At 47.3% G+C, this 25,317-nt stretch overlaps 1 protein-coding gene across 1 annotated transcript; it reads left to right on the top strand.

Annotated features, from left to right (window-relative positions):
* Positions 1-25,317, top strand: LOC140720746 (uncharacterized). Its single transcript, XM_073035575.1, has 9 exons — positions 1-68; positions 2,014-2,102; positions 4,431-4,550; positions 5,193-5,312; positions 12,819-12,935; positions 14,217-14,360; positions 21,796-21,938; positions 22,297-22,361; positions 25,125-25,317. The coding sequence occupies exons 1-9, from the start codon at positions 1-3 to the stop codon at positions 25,315-25,317; spliced, it is 1,059 nt and encodes a 352-aa protein (XP_072891676.1).

Below are 25,317 nucleotides of genomic sequence, written 5' to 3'. Positions count from 1 at the left end.
ATGGGTGACGAGAGTCCTCAGATAACGATCAGCGTGCGCTGGTTTCCTGTAAACTTCAACGGAACAATGTCAGTTTTCTTTGATAATTACTGCAAGCTTTGATAAAACGGCAAGCTATTGTTTTCGACTTCTTCTGGTGTAAATTTGGTGCAGATTTGAGAGAGAGACAAGAGAGAGAGAGGAGAGAGATGAGGAGGAGAGAGGAGAGAGAGAGGAGAGAGAGAGAGAGAGAGAGAGAGAGAGAGACTGTGAGGAGTTGTTCATTTCACTCGGAGGGTGGGGGCTCGCTTGCTTCGGTGGGTGTTGGGTGTTTGTCCCCGGGACCGTGGTTTTTTCGCGCAAAGATGGTCTGAATCCCCGGTGATGAGCAGAGCAGTGGGGACGGTCAGAAGATCAAAGCAGGAACCAACCGTGGGTGGAGTGGGGGAGGACATGAGAGGCTCTGCATGAGTGTCACATATCTATCTGGTTCACACATTCTTCGCTCCTGTCATCCCTCACTTATCCCCTCATTCCACTTCTTTCTCCCGTCTTCTTTTCTTATCACACTCCATCGTCCACATCTCTGTCAATCGTCCCTTCACTGCATCCCTCCTCCCTCTTTGCAGCGCTCTCTGCTCCCTTTCATGCGCTTCGCCCCCTACCTGTCCTTTTCACTCTCTCTACCTCCCTTCCTTTCTTCCCCTGTCAGCTTGCACTCTGCTTTCTCCCTCTCTCCCCAATTTCTCTGAAATTGCCCCGATCTTTCTGCATTCCCTATCCATTCACTCCCACCTATACCAACCTCCTATCACTGCCCCCCCTCTCTGTCCCCTTCACCCACTTCTCTCTCTCCGACCTCCCCTAACGTTCCCTCATTCTCCTTCCCCAACTTTCACGCCACTCTCACTGCTCCTGCCCCCACAACTCTCATCTGTTGAGACAATCGCCGTCACACCTTTACTCTCTCTCTCCTCCCCCGCACTTCCTTCCCCTGCTCTCGGCCTCTCTCATTATCGGCCCTTGATCTGGTGTTTGTTGCTGTCGGTCAAATTCCCCTATGAACACGGGCTTCCTTTGTCAACGGTCACTTCAACTTCCTATTCAACCTTTCTGTGTAACTCAGTTTCTCAATCCCGGCAACATCCTTGTAAACCTTCTCTGCACTTTTTCAAACTTTTTAATATCCTTCCTGTAATTAGGTAACCAATACTGCACACAATACTTCAAATTCGATCTAACCGATGTCTTATACAATCTCACCATTACATTCCAGCTCTAATACTCAATACTTTGTTTTATAAAGGGCAATTTACCAAAAGCTTTCTTTACAACCCTATTTACTTGTGAAAACACTTTTAGGGAATTATGTATCTGTACTCCCAGATCCCTCTGTTCTACTGCACTCCTCAGTGTCCGACAATTTACCTTGTATATTCTACCTTGGTTTAATCTTCCGAACTGCAATACCTCACACGTCTGCAGTAAAATCGATCTGCCATTTTTCAGCCATTCCTCCAAATCCCTCTGAGGTCCAAATCCCTCTGCAAGCTTTGAAAACCTTCCTAACTGTCCAGTACACCTTCAATCTTTGGATCATCAGCAAATTTTGCTGATCCAATTTGTCATATTATCATCCGGATCATTGATATAAATGACAAGTAACAATGGACGCAGTACTGATCGCTGTGGCACACCACTAGTCACAGGCCTCAACTCAGAGTAGCAATCATCCACTACCACTCTCTGGCTTCTTCCATTGAGCCAATGTCTAATCTAATTTACTACCTCTCCATGTATACCTAGCGACTGAATCTTCCTAAATAACCTCCCATGCGGGTCTTTGTTAAAGGCCTTACTGAAGTCCATCTGTGAGGCCACCTTCTCGCACTCTATGAATCCCTCTCCACGCCACTCCCTTCTCCCGCTTCCTCTCGTTATCAGCTGCTTAGCTCGTGTTTGTTGATGTCGGTCTGACTCCCTTGTCAAAACAGGCTTCCACTGACAATGCTTGCTTCTCCTTCCTGAGTTTAGAGACACAAAGAATCCTCTGCAGGATGGACGACAGCGAGACTTACGTGAACGTGAAATCACGAAAACGGACTCACAGTCTCCTTCCCGAGGTGAGTGTGGCCGAGAGACGAAGGAACGGAGTTTCAGTCTGTGTCTGTCCCCGGGAGTGTGTGATGGGACGGTGTGGAGGGAGATTCGCTCTGTGTCTGACCCCGGGAGAGTGTGATGGGACGGTGTGGAGGGAGATTCACTCTGTGTCTGACCCCGGGAGTGTGTGATGGGACGGTGAGGAGGGAGATTCACTCAGTGTCTTTATGTCCTTGTAAATCTTCTCTGCACTCTTTCAACATTATTAGTGTAATTAGGTGACCGAAATTGTACACAACACTCCAAATGCGGACTCAAAAAATGCATTATACAACCTCTCTATAAAATTCCAACTCTTCTACTCACTACTTTGATTTATAATGGCCAATGTACCAAAAGCTCACTTTACTATCCTTTTTACCTTTAGGCGCAACTTTTCGGGAATTTTGTATCTGTATTCCGAGATCCCTCTTGTCTACTGTTCTCTTCAGTGCCCTGCCAATTACCTTGTATGTTCTACCATGGGTTTTCCTTCCAAAGTGCAATACCTCACACTTGCCCGTTGTAAACTCCATCTTCAAACACGAGGAAACCTGCAGATGCTGGAAATTCAATCAACACACACAAAATGCTGTTGGAATGTAGTAGGTCAGGCATCATCTATAAGGCGAAGCTCTGTCGACGTTTCGGGCCGAGACTCACTGACCACTAGAACTCCAATCTTAGTATCATCAGCAACTTTGCAGGTGCAATTCACCACATTATCATCCAGACCATTGATGTAGTTGATAAATATCAATGGACCCAGCACTGATTCCTGTGGCTTACCACTAGTCTCAGGCCTCCACTCAGAGTAGCAATCCTCCACTACCACTCTCTGGCTTCTTCCACTGAGCGAATGACTAATTCAATATACCACCTCACCATTTATACCTCGTGACTGAATCTTCCTAACTGACTTCCCATGCGGGATCTTGTCAGAGGCCTTACTGAAATCCTTGTAGACAACATCCATTGCCTCCCGTTCATCCACTTTCCTGGTAACCTCTTCGAAAAACTCTAATACATTTGCTAAACATGACCTATCACGCACAAGTCATGTTGATTGTCCCTGATAAGTCCCTGTCGATCCAAATACGTAGATCCTATCTCTTAGCATTCCTTCCAATAATTTACCTACTACCGACGGCACATTTACCGGATGACTTTTAAACATTTGTTAAACAACGGAACAGCATGAGATATCCTCCAGTCCTCCAAACCCTGATGTGTGTGATTGGACGGAGAGGAGGGAGATTGCCTCTGACACCGGGTATGTGTAACGGGACTGTGTGGAGGGATATTGACTCTTGTCAGACCCCTGTAGTGTGCGATGAATTGGTGTGGAGACTGCTTAACACTACGTCTGACCCCGGGAGTATGTGATGGGACGGTGCGGACAGATTACATTTTCTGTCTGACCCCGGGAGTGTGTGAAGTTACGATGGTGCGGGAGCTTCACTCTGTGTCTGACCGCGGGACTGTGTGATGGGACGATGGTGAGGAAGCTTCACTCTGTGTCTCACGCAGTGTGTGTGTGTGTTGGGACGGTGTGGAGAGAGTTTCACTCTCTCTGCTTGCAGAAGTGTGTGATGGGCCGGAGTGGAGGGAAATCGCCTCTGAACACGGAGTGTGTGATGCGACGGTGTGCAGGGAGATTTCCTTTGGGTCTCACAGAGTGAATCTGTATTGCGATTTGTCTTAAAATCCCCTACTATCACAACTTTATGTTTCCTGCAGTTGTCTGCTATCTCTCTACAGATTTGCTCCTCAAATTCTGGGTGACTATAGGGTGGCCTATATGACAACCCCATTAATGTGGTCGACAGGGAAGGGTCGTGCCGTTAACTTTCTCCTGTCCCTCTCTTTCCCTCGTCCACGTTTTCCTCCACTCATTCTATCACCTTTCTCCCTCAACTGTGCTATCGCTCTCACACTTGTCATTCCCTTCCGCTCATAACCTCGCTTCCTTTTCCCTCCGCCAATCTCTCCCATTCTCTCCCTGTTCTGTTTCCCCATTCTATTCTACCTTTCAGCCCATCGCACCACTCTCCATTCTCCACCCCCCCCCCCATCGATCCCTTCTACCGTTTGCCTCCTACTTGGAATCCCAGTCTTTACCCGTCACTTCCCCCCTCCCTTACCTTCTATACCTCCCTCTCAGCTATTCTTCACCGTGTCGACTCCGTCTCTGTCCGACTCTCTCTCTCCCTCACTCTGCTCTGTCCCTCTGTTCTCACTCCCACGATTCTCTACAGGCTTCTCCACCTTCTATTTCTCACCCTCTCTTATATTCTCTCCTTCTCTCCCAGACGATCTAACATCCACATACTCAGTGCTAAAGTCTGGGAAAGACGAACTTCTGATCGATGAGGATGAAGATCTTTCAATCTCCTCTGGACCAGTCAAACTATCAGCGATTGCTCAAGCAGGTTTGGGTTCACAGTATTAGCGTCAATATGAAGGGGTCACGTGCTATACGCACAGAAGTTCAACTTCTAACGCATCTGCATCGACCACTTTCTCTGGCAGCTCGTTCCATAGATGGCCCAGCATCTCAATTTAAAAAAAAATCACTCGTGTCACCACCTTCTACAATCACCTGATCCCTCATCGCTTTGGTCCTCAATTCTCCAAGCCCAGAGAGAAAAATGGCTCTGAGTATTCACCTTGTCTGTGCCCCATGTGGTTCCGCATAGGAGGTTAGTTAGGAAGATTCAGTCGCTAGGTATACATGGAGAGGTAGTAAATTGGATTAGACATTGGCTCAGTTGAAGAAGCTAGAGAGTGGTAGTGGAGGATTGCTGCTCTGAGTTGAGGCCTGTGACTAGGCAGTGTCTGCCTTTTATGCCTGAACCTTCCCTGTTGTCCAGCTCAGGACTGGTTTCCGGATATAGACACTGACAGACCATGTACAATGGACTAGCGCTCTCGAAGCCCCCTTTGTAAATAACCACCGCACACCTACGTGAAATCGCACTTCGTGAAGCTCTGCTGACGCCGCCTATGGGTAATGTACTTTCTATACCGGTCTCTCCTCCTTTTATTTCTCTTTCTCTGTCATTCTCTCTCAGACGGTCTGAACTCCACCTACTCAGTGCTGAAACTTCCGAAAGACGAACATCACTTGGAAGAGTATGAAGATCCTCCTATTGCACCGGGACCCGCCGGAATGTCAGTGGCTGCACCGGCAGGTCAGAGTTCACAATAATGACATCACTTTGAAGTGGTCACGTGTTTTATGCACAAGTGTTCTGGTTCCAATGAATCTACTTCGACCACTTCCTCTGGCAGCTCATCCTACAGACGGGTAAAAAAAAAAGTTGTCAATCTTGTCCTCAGTTGCATCATCTACTGCTATCGCATTATCCCTGAGCGCTTTGGTCCTCGATTATCCAAGCTCAGAGTAAAAATGAGTCTGTGCGTTCACCTTGTCTGTGCCCCATGTGGTTTTATACAGCTCCGTTAGTTCACCTAGAACCATAGAACCATAGAACATTACAGCACAGAAACAGGCCTTTTGGCCCTTCTTGGCTGTGCAGAACCTTTTTTCTGCCTAGTCCCACGGACTTGCACCTGGGCCATATCCCTCCAAACCCCTCTCATCCATATACCTGTCCAAGTGTTTCTTAAATGTCCAAAGTGAGCCCGCATTCACCACTTCATCTGGCAGCTCATTCCACACTCCCACCACTCTCTGCGTGAAGAAGCACCCCCCTACAATGTTCCCTTTAAACTTTTACCCCTTCATCCTTAACCCACGACCTCTGCTTTTTTACCTCCACTGGCCTCAGTCAAAAAAGCCTAGCTGGATTCAGTCTACCTATACCCATCATCATTTTATACACCTCTGTCAAATCACCCCTCATTTTCCTACCCTCCAGGGAATAAAGTCCTAACCTATTCAACCTTTCTGTGTAACTCAGTTTCTCAGTTCCCGGCAACATCCTTGTAAACCATCTTTGAACTTTTTCAAACTTTTTAATTTCCTTCCTGTAATTCGGTGATCAATACTGCACACAATACTTCAAATTCGGTCCAACCGATGTCTTACACAATCTCACCATTACATTCCAGCTTTAATAATCAATACTTTGATTTATAACGCTTGTATCAAAATGTATCAAAAGCTTTATTTACAACACTATCTACTTGTGAAGCCACTTTTAGGGAATTATGTACCTGTACTCCCAGATCCCTCTGTTCTACTGCACTCCTCAGTGTCCGACCATTTACCTGGTATGTTCTAGCTTGGTTTGACCTTCCGAAGTGCAATATCTCACACGTCTGCATTAAAATCGATCTGACATTTTTCAGCCATTCCTCCAAATCCCTCTGAGGTCCAAATCCCTCTGCAAGCTTTGAAAACCTTCTTCACTGTCCACTACACCTTCAATCTTTGGATCATCAGCAAATTTTGCTGATCCAATTTGTCAGATTATCATCCGGATCATTGATATAGATAACAACTAACAATGGACCCGGCACTGATCCCTGTGGCACACCACTGGTCACAGGTCTCCACTCAGAGGAGCAATCCTCCACTACCACTCTCTGACTTCTTCCATTGAGCCAATGTCTAATCCAATTTACTACCTCTCCATGTTACCTAGCGACTGATTCTTCCTAACTAACCTCCCATGCGGGACCTTGTCAAAGGCCTAACTGAAGTCCATGTATATAACATCCACTGCCTTCCCTTCATCTACTTTATCGGTAACTTCCTCGAACCACTCTAATAGATTGGTTAAACATGACCTACCGCGCACAAAGCCATGCTGACTTTTTGTAATAAGTCATTGTCAATCCAAATACTTTTAGATCATATCTTCCAATAATTTACTTTCTACTGATGTCAAACCTACCGGCCTATGATTCATCGGTTTACTTTTTGAGCCTTTTTAATGCAATGGAACTACATGAGCTACCCTCCAATCCTCCGGCACCTCACCCGTGGATTTTGACATTTTAAATATTTCTGCTCGAGCCCCTGCAATTTCAACACTAGTTCCGTTCAAGATCCGAGGGAATACCCTGTCAGGTGCTGGGGATTTATCTACTCTGATTTGCCTCAATACAGCAAGCACCTCCTCCTCTTTAATCAGTATAGTTTCCATGACCTCCCTACTTGTTTGCCTTGTTTCCATAGACTCTATTCCAGTTTCCTTAGTATATACAGATGAAAAAACATTTAATATCTCTCCCATTTCTTTTGGTTCCATACATAGCTGACCACTTTGTACTTTGAGTGGACCAATTTTTTTCCCTTACTCTCCTTTTGCTCTTAACATATCTGTAGAAGCTCTTAAGATTACCTTCACCCTGACTGCCAAAGTAACCAATTCTATTATTTTAGTCCTCCTGATTTCTTTCGTAAGTATTTTCTTATTCTTTTTATACTCCTCAAGCATCTTATTTCCTCCCTGTTGCCGAAACATGTTATACATCTCTCTCTTCTTCTTTATCAGACACCTCTGCGCTCCGAGGCATAAAGTCCAACATTGCCTGACATATTTCCATAATCCAGTCCCTGAACTATCCTCGTGCATCTCCTCTGCTCACTCTCTAGCTCAGTGGCATCTTCTCTAGAGGAAGACGACGTCCTGGGAACACTCTACTCAAAGTGTGGCTTCACTGACGTCTTGTACAATTCCAACATGACCTCCCTACTCCTGTACTCATTGCCCTGACGGATGAAGGGCGGCGCGACAGGTGCTAACTTCACCGCCCTGTCTACCTGTGACTGCACTTTCAGAGAACCGTGTCCCTGAACCCCTGGGTCCCTCTGCTCTGCAACACTCCCCAGGGTCTCTGTCTACCTGTGATTCCACTTTCAGGGAACAGTGTACCTCTAGCCCTGGGTCCCTACGTTCTATAATGTCCCCCAACATTCCTCTCTCCCGTCTTCCAGGGTGATCTACCATCTGTGATCTTGATACGTGTTTTGAATAGCGTCCATTATAGCTATCAATCTGGACATATTGGGCAGTCAAATTCCCCTGGGACACACACCTTTACACAGAGTAGTCTACCAAGTGAAAAAATAAAATGTTTTATTTTCTTCCCTGCTCACCATGTCTACCACCCTGCTCTCATAAAACGCCCTGGTTCCTCACTAAAGATATAAACACTGCTCTTCCCATGACTGCAAGAAACTGCAGAGCGTTGTGGAAAGAGCTGAGCCCAGCTCCGAAACCAGCTTCCCCTCCATGAACTCTTTCTACACACACTGCTGCTTCGATAAAGCACCCCGCATCATCAAAGGTCCCCGGACATTCTGTCTTCTGCACCCTCCCATCGGAGGGAAAATGCGTAAGCATGTATCCGGAAGCTCAATGACAGCTTCTACGCTACAATAATCTGACTATTGAACGGATCTCTAATACGATAAGATGTACTCTTGACATCAGATCTTCCTCTCCGTTGCTCTTGAATCTTGTCGTCTGCCTGCACTGCAATGTCTCTATGCATATCTGGATTACATCTAATTATCTGGGTAGACAGGGCCTATTTAGCAAGAATCAACACGAGTTTATGCGTGGAGGTCAAAATAAGATTTTGCCCGATCTTATGAAATTTTTTGAAGAGGCTACTAGGAAAGTTGACAAGGGTAAAGCAGTGGATGTTGTCGATATGAAATTCAGTAAGGCCTTGGCAGGTTTCAACATGGAAGGTTAGTTAGGAAGGTGCAGCTGTTAGATATTAATATTGAAGTAGTAAAATGCATTTAACATTGGCTGGATGGGAGATGCCAGAGAGTAGTGGTGGATAACTGTTTGCCAGTTTGGAGGCCGGTGACTAGTGGTGTGCCTCCGAGATCTGTACTGGATCCAATGTTGCTTGGCATATACATTAATGATCTTGATGATGCAGTGGTAAATTGGATTAATAAAGATTTAGATGATTCTAAGACAAGTGGCATTACGATAATGAAATAGGTTTTCGAAGCTTGCAGAGAGATTTAGGCCATTTAGAAGAGTGGGCTGAGCGATGGCAGATGGGGTATAATGCTGATAAGTGTGAGGTGCTACATTGTGGTAGGACTAATCAAAAAATGACAGACATGGTAAAGAGTAGGGCATTGAGGAATGCAGTAGAACAGAGTGATCTAAGAATAATGATGCATAGTTCCCTGAAGGTGGAATCTCATGTGGATAGGGTGGTGAAGAAAGCTTTTGTTATGCTGGACTTTATAAATCAGAGCAATGTGTATAGGAGTTGGGATGCAATGATAAAATTGTGCAAGGCATTGGTGAGGCCAAATTTGGAGTATTGTGTACAGTTCTGGTCACCGAATTTTAGGAAGGATGTCAACAAAATAGAGAGAGTACTGAGGGGATTTACTGGAATTTTAACTGGGTTTCAGCACTTAAGTTACAGAGAAAGGTTGAACAAGTTAGGTCTTTATTATTCGTAGCGTAGAAGATTGAGGTGGGTCTTGACAGAGGTATTTAAAATTATGAAGGGTATAGTTATAGTTGACATGGATAGGCCTTTTCCATTGAGAGTAGGGGAGATTCAAACAAGAGGACATAAATTGAGATTTATGGGACAAAGGTTTAGTGGTAACACAAGTGGGGACCTCTTTACACAGAGAGAGGTAGCTGTGTGGAACTAACATCCTGTAGAAGTGGTGGAAGCCGGTTCATTATTGTCGCTAAAAAAATGGATAGGAAAGGAATGGAGCGATATGGGCTGAGTGCCGGTCTGTGGGAATAGGTGAGTGTAATCGTTCAGCACGGACTAGAAGGACCGTGAGGGCCTGTTTCCGTGCTGTAACTGTTACATGGTTATATGTCTAAATGATCTGGATGAAAATATATGTGGGGGGTTTGGTATGTTTGTAGATGATACGTTGATGGGTGTTGTGGATCGCATAGAGGACCTGCAAAGAATTCCGTAGGCGATGGAACAGTTTCTGATATGGGACGGAGGATTGGCAGATGGTGTTTAACACGGACAAACGTAAAATGTTGTACCTTGGTAGTGGAAATGCTCAGAGACAGCTCTCTACTAAAGCCAAAACACTAAACGTGTTTTTACCAGAGGGATTTTGTAGTCCAATGCCACTGTTCATGCCATGGTTTCTGATAGGATGGCTCAGAATGCCATGCCTGCCATTATTAGTTGGGGCACTGAGTTTAAAAGTCAGGCTGTTATAAAGCAACTTTACAAAAATTTCTAGTCAGCATGTGTTACGTACCCCGTAACTGGGTGACTAACCAGCAAGAGAAAGAAGAATCTGTTGGAGTCTGTTGGTACTATATTCAAAAGTGTTTATTAGTAAAATAAGCAAATTAATATCAATAATGCAAATATATAGATAATACACGTTAGCAATAATAAAAATAAAAGTGTGGGAGTAATAATAAGCAATTATAAACAAGCTCTATCGATGTCTAGGGGATAATGTATTGTCATAGAAAAGTATAAGGTTCAGTTCATTTCATACGTGCTGATGTAGATATTGGTTGTTGTGTTATAATCGTTGGAGAAAGAGAGAGAGCGAGAGAGAGCGAGCGAGATGTAACAGCTACAGTCATGCAAACCTTCCTTTACGTTCTTGATCCGCCATAGCGTTGTGGCCATTCAGTTAATGACCCCTCTGTCCTTCAGCTGGACCGTTCTTCTGTGGTGGACTCGTCACTCTGGCATGAGTGGACACACACACATGTCCCCATCGGCCCTGCTATAACACTGTGAGTTCAACCGACCGATTTCTTTGTTCGGTCTCCGATGCCCCACACCTTCCCGTGGGTTCCAACACTCAAGCAGTGCTCAATAGTGTGTCTCCTGGTGTGTCTGAGGGGTGTCTCCCCAGACCTCACTTTTATCCCTACTCACGGGGTCTCAGTTGTCAATCAATTTTGAATGGCTGTGTCCATCAAACCAGCCCACTCCAGCTGTCCACTGAGGAATGTTAATGAACAGAATGGTACAAGGTGAACAACCCTCTCAGAAGCCATAAGTCTCTCAGAAGTCATAGTACGGTGAATCAACAAGTCTCTCTCCCCTGCTTCACCTTTCTCTTATCTGCAGCAGATGTTCTCTCATGTTTTCTTTTCCATCTCTCTCTCTCATTAGCAGCATAGCAACAGTAACGGTTTGTGATTCTCCCGGGGGGGGGGGGGGGCATGGGCAACTCAGCACCCTTCTGCCCATCAGAGCTGTTCATCCTTCATAACACATGAATCAGGCGTATTGAATACAGTTCTGGTCACCCCGTTATCGGAAGGATGTCAAGGCCTTTGCTGTCATCCGGAGAGGATAAACGGGATGTTGCCTGGTTTCGATGGCTTGGGCACGTGGTTGTTTCCCCTGGAGCGGAAGAAAATGAGGTTGATCAGATCATAAGAGTTTCAGACGGTATCATTCCCAAACGTGAAATGTCTAACACCAGAGGGAATACATCCTGGACAGCATTGCCGGCCGAATGGCCTGTTCCTGTGCCGTACTGGCTGGTCTACGATGCAGGATGTTCGAAACACACAAAGCCTTGTTAAATGCCCAGATTCTCACACGTCTCGGCCACAGCCATTAGAGGTCCCGTGGGTAACACAACCAGTCACGGACATCCGCCGGCCTCTGGGTTTTGTGGACAAGCCAGTACGGAAACCAAATTCCCAATTCACTGTGAGTCCCAGTCATCACAATGTTGTGAATGGATCTCCCATGAGAGAAACATTGTCAAAGGCCCGTCTACAGTCAACTCTTTATCACTCCATTGAACCGCTTGATCAATACGAGATCCCTTTCCCCGTCGACAGTTAAGGGTTCTGTCGTTAATTGTGTCCTGTCGCTTCACATTTAACTCCCCAAAGGAAAATCCCTCACACTTACTTCAGCTAAACTCCGATTGCCATTTTCCACCCAGATCTACAACTGATCCATACCCCACCGAATCTATTGGCGATAGTCCGCACTGCCCACAACACCGCCAATCTTTGTGTCTTCTGAGATTTTACAACCATCCATCTCTATTCCCATCCAGGACAATCACACCCATCACAAACACCGGAAGGTCCGGTTTTATATGTATACCATTTCCCACCATCTTTTCAATTTTTTCTCAAAATTTATATTTTGTTTTTTTTCACTGAAAACATTTCGGAACAGGCACTTCCGGCCATTCAGGCCGCGCTGCTCAACAATTCTCCGAATTATTACTTTTTCTAATGGCAGTTAAATTTACAATAACCAATTAACCGAACAACCGGTATGTCTTTGGACTGTGGGAGGAACCCAGAGCGCCCGGAGGAAATCCACTCGCTCGTGGAGAGAAATTGGAAAGTCCTTGCAGGCAGCTGCGGGAATTGAACCCGGGTTGCTGGTACTGTAAAGTGCAATGGTAACCATCTCGTGCCCGTACCCCCCTTCTCATTGTGAGCAGCCACAAAACAAAGAAACACAGTGGAGTCCACGAAGCTCTCTCTCTCTCTCTCTCTCCATTGTCTCGTCCCCCGCTCTCTCCCACTTTTTTCTCCCATCACTCCCTCTCTCTCACCCACCCTTTCGCTGTCTCTCTCACACATCCCACTCACCCTTCACTCATAACATTGCTTCCTCTTCTCACGCGGCCATTCCCTGTCTCCGATCTCTTCCCGTTTTCCTTCTCTCCATTCGCTCACATTTCCCCCCCATCTCTCCCCTCTCACTCTCACCATCTTCTCCCTCTGTTTATCCGAATGGTCTCTCCACAGGTCCGCATAAACAGGAGCCGAACGAGAACATCGGGAATAGACCGGACCGTAAGTTCTGCCTACTCTGCCTAGTAACGGTCGTCCTCATCGCGACAGTGGTCGGGCTCTCGATCCACGGTGAGTCGAAAGGACTCCGGTTGGAGTCAGACCGTAAACTAACAGTGTGGAATGAAACGTGAGTGTAAAACCTCACAATGACACGGACTCGCCGCTCAACCTGTCAGAACACGAACCTCACCGTGACACTGTCACGCCCCTCACGGTGAAGCTGACACTACCCTCACCTTGACAGGGACACAGCTCCCATCGTGACACCGTTACGTCCACACCGTGTCACCGACTCCCACCTCACCGTGACGCCGAAAAATAATAAAATCTGAATCCAGACGGCCAATTCCCCGTGGATCCCATGTATCATAATTCTCTGGATAAGCCTCCCCTGAGGGACCCGGTCAAACACCCACGGCTCCAAATTAATCAATCACATTCGGGAGAGGACCCATGGTGAGCCGAACGGGCTCCAAATGGAGGCAGGTTGTAAATAAATTGTTTTTGTAAAACACCGCAGGGACACCGACATCCCTTTACTGTGACACTGAGACACCACTCACTGTGACATCTATTATCTCCTCAACCTGATCCGTCCAGGTCCGCACCGTGACAAGGACTTACGCTTCACTGTAACTCCCCTTACCGAGACGGTATCGCCCCTCAACATAACACGGATGTACCGCTCACTGAGGCAATTATCCACACCTCACCCTGACACAGGTAAACTCCTCACCGCGACAGCGACTTCGAAATTCACAGCAAAACCTACGTATTACACCCTGTGACGTCGATGCATACCTCAGCGTGACACTGTCACACCCACCGTCGTCATGACATGCCTCTCACCGTGACACAGACACACCCCTCTCTTTGAGACCAGCACACCCCACACCATGACACAGATACTCCACCCACCGTGACATCTCCACGCTCCTCACTCTGAGATTTCTCACGCCGTGACATCGAGAAGCACTTCATTGTGACCCGCACATCTCGGGCCAGGGCACCTAAACACCTGTCACAGTGACACCGACACGTTCCTGACAGCAACTCGGATTGACCGACAGGATACTTATGCAGACCCCCACTGTAACATGAACTAAATTCTCATCGGGACATTGATATACCCCTCAGCGTGACACAGACACGCCTCTCATTTCCCTCGGGATCAATAAGTCTGCCTGCCTCAAGGTGGCGCCGACGCCTCTCACTGTGCCACCAGCACATCCTTCACTGTGACACCCTTCACCGTGACACTGACACAACACTCTCTGTGACCCGTTCGGTAGCGTGACGCTGACTCACGTGTCGCTGTAAACGCTAAACATCCATCACCATCTCTCTCAGTGTCACTGATTCGTCATTCCAAGGAAAACTGCCACCGAAACTACCAAGCTGAACTCCGTCATCAGTTCACTGAGATGGATACGAAGTATAGATCTCTCAACGAAACCAAGGCTCAAATTTGTGAATTGTTGACCAGCAGAAGAGGTGAGACATCATCCCCCTCTTTCACCCGCATCTCATCATAGGGCAGGCATGGAGAGAGGAAGCGTCACTCTGTGCTTGACATCGGGACTGTATGCAGAGATGGTGTGGAGGATCATTCACTCTGTGTTTGACCCGGTGAGTGTGTTATGGGGCTGCGTGGAGGATGTCTGTCCCCTGAAGTGTGTTTTGGCACCGTGGAGAGAGCATTTCACTCTGAATCCGGGAGTGTTCGACGGGACGTTGCAGAGGGGACTTCGCTCTGTGTCTGAATCCAGGAGTGTGACGGGATCGTGGAGAGAGAACGTCTGTGTCTGACTCCGGGATTGTGTGAGACGAGACAGTGTAGAGGGGGCTTCACTCTATCTGAATCCCAGAGTGAGGGATGGTACGGAACAGAGGGAGCATCACTCTGTGTCTGAATCCGGGAGTGAATAATGGGATCGTAGAGAGAGAGCGTCTGTGTCTGACTCCGGGACTGTGTGATGGGACAGTGCAGAGGGACGTTCATTCTATGTGTCACCGGATTGTGTGATTGGATGTTGTGTAGCGAGTCTGAACCCGTCAGTGTGCCATGGGAGAGCATGGGCGGAACTTCGCTTTGTGTGTGAGCACAGCTGAGCGTAATGGGACGGTTGAGAGAGAGCTTGACTCTGTGACTCGCCAGGAAGTGAGTGATGTAAGGAGGGAGATTTACACTGTGTTAGTCTCGGGAATGTGTGATGGGACGGTGTGGAGGCAGCTTCCCTCTGTGTCTGACCCTTGCAGTGTGTGATCGGATGGTGTGGGTGGGGGAGCTTCGCCCCCTTTCTGACCCCTGTATTATTTGATGTCATAGGGTAGAAAGACCATCATACTGTGTCTGACGACGTGAGTATGCGGCGGGATGGTGCAGAGAGTGTTTCATTTCTAATCTGTCCAAGGGGTGTGTGTTGGGGAAGTGTGGAGGGAAGTTCATTCTTTGTTTGTCTGCAGGACTGGGTGCTGGGAGAGCATGCAGTGAGCATCACTCCATGTTTGACCCAAGGAGTATTTGACAGTGTGGTGGAGTGAAAGCTTCAGTCTGAGACTTACCCCGGTCGTGTGTGATGGGACAGTGTGAAAGGAGCATCGCTTTGTATCTGACACTGGGAGAGTATAATGAGACTGTGAGACAAAAGCTTCTTTCTTTATCTGTCCCCGAGAGTGTTTGACGTGACGTTATGGATGGAACCCAAATTTGTGTCTGCCCAATCAAGAAGTGTGTGATTGAATGGTCTGCAAGGACCTTCACTCTATATCTGACTCCATGTGGGTATGATGTAATAGTATAAGGGAGTTCGACTCTATGTTTACTCCTGGATTCTGTGATGGGACAGTGCTGAAGGAGAGTCCCTCAGTGTCTAGCAACGGGTTGCGTGATTGGAAATTGCGGACGGAGCTAATTCATGTGTCTCACCCCAGGCGTATGTAACGGGACGGTTTGGATTGAAATTCTATTTGTGTCTGTCCCTCAGGATCTCTATGATAGGCTGTTGGAAAGGAGCTTGTAACTCCTATCGGGGGCACGGCTGCGCAAGCGCGTGTAAGTCGGACCGTGAGGCAGCGGGAGTATTTAAAGAGAACTGTTAGACGGAGTGGGGCGACGTTTTAGCGGGCGACGAAGTAGTGGGAGACAGAGTAGGAAGGCTTTGTCTCCAGAGGCTTCGGCGCGCAGAGGCTGAGGACAAGCTTCACTCCAAGTGAGGTAAGGCCATGTAAGATCCTTTAAAAGGAGGAAGTTTCAAAAGTTGAGGCAAGTATTGGGTAGGTTATGGCAGCTGAGATTGGCCCTGTGGTTTGTTCATCCTGCAGCATGTGGGAAATCAGGGATGCTTCAAGTGTCCCTGACGACTATGTGTGCAGGAAGTGTGTCCAACTGCAGCTTCTGGCAGACCGCATTGAGCGTCTGGAGCTGCGATTGGATTCATACTGGAGCATCCAAGATGCTGAGAAAGTCGTGAATAGCACGTTCAGTGAGTTGGCCACACCGCAGGTAAAGGCTACACTGGCAGAAAGGGAAGGGGTGGCCACTAGACAGTGTAGCAGTAGGCAGGTAGTGCAGGAGTCCCCTGAGGTCATCTCCCTCCTAAACAGATATACTGTTTTGGATACTGTTGGGGGAGATATCTCATCAGGGGAAGGCAGCAGCAATCGAGTTCATTGCACCATGGATGGCTCTGCCGCACAGGTGAGAGGGAAAAGGAGTGGGAGAGCTATAGCGATAGGGGATTCGATTGTAAGGGGCATAGATAGGCGTTTCTGCGGCCGCAAACGAGACTCCAGGATGGTATGTTGCCTCCCTGTTGCAAGGGTCAAGGATATCTCTGAATGGCTGCAGGACATTCTGGAATGGGAGGGTGAACAGCCAGTGGTCGTGGTGCACATAGGTACCAACGATATGGATAAAAAACGGGATGAGGTCCTACAAGGTGAATTTAGGGAGTTAGGAGATAAATTAAAAAGTAAGACAACAATGGTAATAATCTCTGGATTACTACCAGTGCCACGTGCTAGTCAGAGTAGCAATAAAGGGATATTTCAGATGAATACGTGGCTTGTAAAGAGGTGCAAGGGGGAGGGATTCAAATTTCTGGGGCATTGGAACCAGTTCTGGGGGAGGTGGGACCGGTGTAAAGAGGACGGTCTGCACCTGGGCTGGACTGGAACCAATGTACTAGGGGGAGCGTTTGCTACTGCTGTTCAGGAGGCTTTAAACCAATGTGGCAGGGGGATGTGAACAAGTGCACAGAGACAGAGGGGTGTAAAATGAGGGTAGAAGCAAAAAGTAGTATGGTGAAAAGTAAAAGTGGCAGGCAGGCAAATCCAGGGCAAAAAGCAAAAAGGGCCACTTTTCAACATAATTATATAAGGGCTAAGAATGTTGTAAAAACAAACCTGAAGTATGTGTGTGTCAATGCGTGGAACATTCGTAAAAGGTGGATGAATTGAATGTGCACATTGTTATTAATGAATATGATATTGTTGTGACCACAGAGACATGGCTCCAGGGTGACCAAAGATGGGAGCTCTAGATCCAGGGATATTCAATATTCAGCAAGGATAGACAGGAATGAAAAGGAGGTGGGGTAGCTTTGCTGGTTAGAGAGGAGGTTAACGCAATAGAAAGGAAGGACATTAGTCTGGAGGATGTGGAATCGATATGGGTACAGCTGCATAACACTAAGGGGCAGAAAACGCTGGTGGGAGTCGTGTACAGGTCACCTAACAGTAGTAGTGAGGTTGGGGATGGCATTAAACAGGAAATTAGAAATGCATGCAATAAAGGAACAGTAGTTATAATGGGTGACTTCAATCTACATATAGATTGGGTGAACAAATTGGTAAGGGTGCTGAGGAAGAGGATTTCTTGGAATGTATGCGGGATGGTTTTCTGAACCGACATGTCGAGGAACCAACTGGAGAGCAGGCCATTCTAGGTTGGGTATTGAGCAATAGGGAAAGCTTAGTTAGCAATCTTGTCGTGCAAGGCCCCTTGGGTAAGAGTGACCATAATATGGTGGAATTCTTCATTAAGATGGAGAGTGACATAGTTAATTCAGGAACAAAGGTTCTGAACTTAAAGAGGGTTAACGTTGAAGGTATGAGTCGTGAACTAGCTAAGATAGAATGGCAAATGATACGTAAACGGTTGACAGTGAATATGCAATGGCAAGCATTAAAAGATCGCATGGATCAACTACAACAATTGTTCGTCCCAGTTTGGCAAAATAATAAACCAGGGAAGGTATTGCACCCTTGGCTGACAAGGGAAATTCGGGATAGTATCGTCAAAAGAAGAAACAAAAATTAGCAAAAAACAAAAAAGCGGCACACCTGAGGACTGGGAGAAATTCAGAAACCAGCAGAGGAGGACAAAGGGCTTAATTCGGAAAGGGAAAAAAAACGATTATGAGAGAAAGCTGGCAGGGAACATAAAAACTGACTGTAAAAGTTTTTATAGATAAGTGAAAGAAAAAAGATTGGTCAAGACAAATGTAGGCCCCTTACAGTCAGAAACAGGTGAATTGATCATAGGGAACAAAGACATGGCAGACCAATTGAATAACTACTTTTGTTCTGTCTTCACTAAGGAGGACATAAATAATCTTCCGGAAATAGTAAGGGACCGAGGGTCTTGTGAGATGGAGGAACTGAGGGAAATACATGTTAGTAGGGAAGAGGTGCTAGGTAAATTGAACGGAGTAAAGGCAGATAAATCCCCAGGGCCAGATGGTCTGCCTCCCAGAATGCTTAAGGAAGAAGCCCAAGAAATAGTGGAGGCATTAGTGATAATTTTTCAAAACTCCTTAGCATTCTGGATTAGTTCCTGAGGATTGGAAGGTGGCTAATGTAACCCCACTTTTTAAAACATGAAGGAGAGAAAAAACGGGGAATTATAGACCAGTTAGCCTGACATCGGTGGTGGGGAAAATGCTAGAGTCGGTTATCAAAGATGTGATAACAGCACATTTGGAAAGAGGTGAAATCATCGGACAAATTCAGCATGAATTTGTGAAAGGAAAATCATGTCTGACGAATCTTATAGAATTTTTTGAAGATGTAACTAGTAGAGTGGAGAGGGGAGAGCAAGTGGATGTGGTATATTTAGATTTTCAAAAGGCTTTTGACAAGGTCCCACACAGGAGATTAGTGTGCAAACTTGAAGCACATGGTATTGGGGTATGGTATTAATGTGGATATAGAATAGTTGGCAGATAGGAAGGAAAGAGTGGGAGTAAATCGGACCTTTTCAGAATGGCAGACAGTGGCTAGTGGGGTACGGTAAGGCTCAGTGCTGGGACCCCAGTTGTTTACAATATATATTAATGATTTAGACGAGGGAATTAAATGCAGCATCTCCAAGTTTGCGGATGACACGAAGCTGGGCGGCGGTGTTAGCTGTGAGGAGGATGCTAAGAGGATGCAGGGTGACTTGGATAGGTTAGGTGAGTGGGCAAATTTATGGCAGATGCAATTTAATGTGGATAAATGTGAGGTTATCCTCCTTGGTTGAAAGAACAGGAAAACAGATTATTATCTGAACGGTGGCCGATTAGGAAAAGAAGAGGTGCAAATAGGCCTGGGTGTCATTGTACACCAGTCATTGAAGGTGGGCATGTAGGTACAGCAGGTGGTGAGAAATGCAAGTGGTATGTAGGCATTCGCAGCAAAAGGATTTGAGTACAGCAGCAGTGAGGTTCTACTGCAGTTGTACAAGCCCATGGTGAGACCGCACCTAGAATATTATGTGCAGTTTTGGTCCCCTAATCTGATGAAAATATTCTTGCCATAGAGGGAGTACAAAGAAGGTTCACCATATTGATTACTGGGATGGCAGGACTTTCATATGAAGAAAGACTGGATCGACTAGGATTATACTCACTGGAATTTAGAAGATTGAGGGGGGATTTTATTGATAGCTATAAAATTCTAAAGGGATTGGACCGGCTAGATGCAGGAAAATAGTTTCCGATGATAGGGAAGTCCAGAACGAGGGGTCACAGTTTAAGGATAAACAGGAAGCCTTTTAGGACCGAGATGAGGAAAAACCTCTTCACACAGAGAGTGGTGAATCTGTGGAATTCTCTGCCACAGGAAACAGTTGAGGCTGGTTTATTGGCTATATTTAAGAGGAAGTTAGATATGGCCCTTGTGGCTAAAGGGATCAGGCGGTATGGAGAGAAAGCAGGTACAGGGTTCTGAGTTCGATGATCAGCCATGATCATACTGAATGGCGGTGCAGGCTCGAAGGTCCGAAAGGCCTACTCCTGCATCTATTTTCTATGTTTCTGTTTCTAACTGACTCCTAAAGCTTGTGATGGGTCGGAGTTGAGGGAGATACACCTTGTGACCGGTCATGCGAATGTGTAATTGGGTGCCCTGGCGGGAGTTTTAATTTGTGTCCGACAGCAGGAGAGTGTGATGGGACGGAATGAACGAGCTTCAGTTTGATTCTGACGACAGGAATGCGTGATAGAAGGGCGAAAGGGTAGTTTGTATTTGACCCCGGGAACGTATAATGGGGCAGTTTCGCGGGAGATTAACTCTGTGTCTGACTCCGGGAGTGTGTGATGGGACGGTGTGGAGGGAGTTTCACTCGGTTTCTGACCCCGGGAGTGTGTGATGGGACGGTGTGGATGGAGTTTCACTCGGTTTCTGACCCCGGGAGTGTGTGATGGGACGGTGTGAGGGAGATTCATTCTGTGTCTCACCCCGGGAGTGTGTGATGGGACAGTCTGGAGTGAGATTCTCTCTGTGTCTGACCCCGGGAGTGTGTGATGTGACGGTGTGGAGGGAGATTCACTCTGTGTCTGACCCCGGGAGTGTGTGATGGGACAGTGTGAAGTGAGATTCATTCTGTGTCTCACCCCGGGAGTGTGTGATGGGACAGTCTGGAGTGAGATTCTCTCTGTGTCTGACCCCGGGAGTGTGTGATGTGACGGTGTGGAGGGAGATTCTCTCTGTATCTGACCCCGAGAGTGTGTTATGGAACAGTGTGGAGGGAGATTTACTCTGTGTCTGATACAGTGTGTTTTCGATGGGATGTTATGCAGGTAGCATCACTCTGTGTCTAACCCCAGGAATGAGCATTGGGAGAGTGAGGAGTCATATTCACTCTGTCTTTTACCGGAACTGTCTGATAGAACAGTGCAATACGGAGCTCAAAGTCGGTGAAACCCCTGGGAGTGTGATGGGTCTGTATGGAGGGAGTGTCACTCTGCATCTGACCTCTGTCGACTGTGACAGGATGATGTGGAAGGAGCTTCACTCTGTGACTGACACAGTGTGCGTGTGATGGAATGCTATTGTGGGAGCATCATTTATATCTGACCCCTGTAGTGTGTGATCGGACGGTGTGGAGCTAGCTTCACTCTGTTTCTGACAATAGGACTGTGTGTTGGGACAGTCTGGTGGGAGCATCACTCTGTGTCCAACCCGAGGATTGTGTGATGCGACGGAGTGAAGGTAGCTTCACTCTGTATCCGACCTCTGGAGTGTGTGATGGGACGGTGTGGAGGGAGATTCACTCTGTGTCTGACCCCGGGAATGTGTGATGGTACGGTGTGGAGGGAGCTTCACTCTGTGACTGACCGCGGGAGTTTGTAATGCGACAGTGTTGAGGGAGATTCGCTGCGTCTGACCCCGGGATTGTGTGATGCGACGGTGTGTCGGGATCCATGTTCTAGATCTGTCTTCCGGCGGATGCAATGGACGGATGTAAGGGATTCATTGTTACTTGTTCGGAAATTCCGTAGCAAATTTGTCACGGGACCGTTGAGGAGGGTGTTTAATTGTGTATTTAACCCGTTCTATGTGATGGGCCGATGAGGAGGGATCCTCTTTCTGTGTCTGACACACAGCGGATGTAATGGGCGGTACGCAGGGAGATTCACTTTTTCTCGTTCCTAATTTCCAGAGCAAGCGTTTTCCCAGGATTGGATCAGAAATGAAGACTCGAGTTATTTTATCTCCACGTTGCACATTTCCTACGATGAAGCGAAGCAGTATTGTTTGAACTCAGACTCTAATCTTCTTGAAATAAATTCAGCAGAAGAAGAGGTACGTGTCCGATCGACGGAAGATATATCCACACCGGAGTGAAGCTCCCTCCACACCGTTTGATCTCACAGATCCCAGGTCAGACAAAGATTGAACGTCCCTCCATACGGTCCCATTACACACTCCCGGAGTCAGACACAGAGTGAAGCTCCCTCCACACCGTCACATCACACGCTCCCGGGATCAGACACATAGTGACGCTCCCTCCACTCCGTGCCATCACATTCTCCATTGATGAGACACAGAATCAAGTTCCTTCAACACCTTCCCTTCACGGTCTCCTGGGGTCAGACATAAAGGGACGCTCCTTAAATTTTGCTCGAATTCAGTCATTAATGATAACAATTTAATTTCACAGAATTTTGTTGACAAAGCAGTCCGCGACCAAGGCAGTTCATATTGGATTGGAAAATGCAAAGACGGGTGAGATTTGGGATCCTGCAAGTTTCTGAGAAGAAAGTGGGTAGTCGGATTGATAGACGCTGCGAGAAGCGAGTGGGCAGTGGATTTATTTCGGGGACTGGCACAGGCTGCGGGAAGGTTGTGTGCAGTGGGATTAGTTTGTGGTCAGACACGGATGCCTAAAGGGAGAGGGTATTAGAATGTGTTTGTGGACAGACAAGGGCTGTGGGGTGAGAGTGGGCAATCGGGGCATTTTGGAGGCAGAGAAAGTTCTACGGTGAGAGAATGGGCAATTGGCTTTGTTAGGGAATCGACAAGGGCTGTTGGTAGAGAGTGTGCAGTAAAATTAATATAACTTTATATCTATATTACAATATAATAATTAAAGCACGGAAACAGGCTGTCTCAGCCCTTCTACTCGGTGCTGAAATGTTACTCTCACCAAGACTATCTTCTTCTTTTGACTTCTCCCCTACATCTTCGGTCTGAGCGCACCGCTCTCTATCACCTGCCTATCCTCCCTCACACACTGTCTACTAGCTTTCTCAATTTGTGAACTAGCCTCACCTTTCCTCGCCTCTTCAAATTGATTCCCACTCCCAGCTATTCTTATTTAAAGTCTCCCAAGTAGTCTAAGCAAATCTCCCGGCCGGGATATTTGGCCCCTAGGATTCAAGTGTAACCCGTCCTTTTTGTACATGTCACACGTTCCCCAAAAGAGGTCCCAGTGATCCAGAAAATTGAATCCCTGCCCTCTGCTCCAATCCTTCAGCCACGCATTTATCCTCCACCTCATTCCATTCCTACTCTCACTGTCGCGGGGCACAGTCAGTAATCCCGAGATTCCTACCATTGCGGTCTTTCTTCTTAACTCCCTTCCTAAATCCCTATTTTCTCCTTTCAGGACTACTTCCCTTTTCCTCCCTTTGTCATTGGTACCTATATGTACCACGACCTCACCCTCCCACTTCAGGATATCCTGGACGCGATCAGAAACATCCCGGACCTTGGCATCAGTGAGGCAAGCTACCATCCAGGGTCTCCTGACAGCGTCCACAGAATCACCTATCTGACCCTCTAACTATCGAGTCCCCGATTAATACTGCCTTCCTCTTCCTTTCCCTACACCTCTGAGCTACAGGGCCGGACTCTTTGTGCCGTGGCACGGCCACTGTCGTTTCGCCCAGGTAGGTTGCACCCATCCCCCCACCAACAGTACTCAAACAGGAGTACTTATTGTCAAGTGGTACAGCCACTGGGGAACTCTCTGTTACCTGACTATTCCCCTTCTCTCTCCTAACCGTGACCCACCTGTCTGACTCCCGTGGCCCTGTTGTGACCATCTTCCGGTAACTAATCTCTATCATCTCCTCCTTCTCCCTGACCCGACGAAGGCCATCGAGCTGCAGCTCCAGTTCCCTAACACGGTCCCTCAGGAGCTGCAGCTCTGCGCACCTGGCGCAGATGTACATGTCCGGGAGGCTAGGAGACTCCAGGACCTCCCACATCTGACTCGAGAAAACAAGCTGTCCTCACACTCATAATTCCCCCTTTCCTCAAATAACAGGAAAAATTAAAAACTAAACCTACCTTGACTCACCCGTTTCAGTCTAAGCCCTCTGAGACAAAGCCCTTAAGCCTTCACTCTGCTCCCAGCTCATTCCGCTGCCCGCAAAACGACACTGCCTGCTGTATAAAGCTGTGTCCCTTTAAATCTTCCCCGCTTCATTTCCGACGTCACACGCCTGCGCAGTCCCGCCTCTCTTACCTCCGATGAGATGAAGAAAAAATCAAAATGGCTCCCGCCGCATTCCCGTTCTGATCCTCAGGCTTCCTTCTCCAAATGTTGGAACTGACATGGGCTCTGGGAAGAGAGTGCGATGTGGGAGTCTTTTGGTGGTTGACACAGGCCTTTAGGGGAAGGCTAGGCATTGGGATTATTTTGGAGACTCGCACGGGAACTTGAGCAGAGTGTAGGAAATGCAAGTATTTTGGGGACGAGCACGGGGCCGTGGGGAGAGAGTGGAGCTATGGAGTTCTTTTGGGATCTGACCCAGATTGTGGGAGAGAGTGAGGCAGTGGGAGCAATTTGGGGCCTGGCACATGTCTGTGGGGAGAGAATGATGGTTGGGTGTATTTTGGGGACAGACACAGATATGTGCGGTGAGAATGGTTCAGTAGGAGTACTCTGGGGACTGAGACACGTCCGTGGGGAGAATATGGGAAGCGGGAGATGTTTTGGTGATTGACACAGGTCTCTAAGAAGAAGGTTGAGCAGTGGGATTATTTCGGGGACCGGCACGGGGCTGTGGGGAGAGAGTCAGGCAGTGAGTGTAGTTTGGACTGTCACTGATCTGTGGGGTGGGAGTGGTGAGTGTCAGTATTTATGCAGTAAACACAGGCCTGTGTGGAGGCAGTAAAGAAGTGGGAGCATTTTGAAGACTGACATGGGGCCTTGGAAGACACTGGCGCCGTGGGAATATTTTGGGGACTGACACGGGCCTGTGAGCCGAAGGTTGAGTACTGTTATTATTCTGGTCTCTGACACAGATCTGTGGGTAGAGGGTGGGGCAAGGGATTACTTTAATGACTTTAATGACTGACACGGCTGCAGGGAGAGAGTGGGTCAGTGGGAGTATTCTGGAGACTGACACAGGGCTGTGCTGGGGAAGTGGGGTTGTGAGAGATGTTGGGGTGCCACACGTCAATGGCGAGGGACAGTATCAGTGGTTTTGCGGACTGACTGCTGGAGGTGCGTTTAAATTGTTTATCCCTCTTTGATAGGAATGTGGTTTCGTATGTCGTGTACTGGATGAACGCTGGAGATTTCAATTGCGGTGTATGTACTTGGCAGAGTCGGGGTAAACCTTGTAGTCAGGTTCTTAAGCTTTTCATCTGTGAGAAATCTGCACCTTTGTGCCCAGATATCTCTGAAAAGATTCAGGATCTCTGTCAACAACAAGTGGGACTGACTTGA

Source organism: Hemitrygon akajei, unplaced genomic scaffold (genome assembly GCF_048418815.1).
Source record: "Hemitrygon akajei unplaced genomic scaffold, sHemAka1.3 Scf000046, whole genome shotgun sequence".
Lineage (NCBI taxonomy): Eukaryota > Metazoa > Chordata > Chondrichthyes > Myliobatiformes > Dasyatidae > Hemitrygon > Hemitrygon akajei.
The sequence above is the reverse complement of the archived record's forward strand: the minus strand, read 5'-3'. Positions and strand labels throughout refer to the sequence as shown.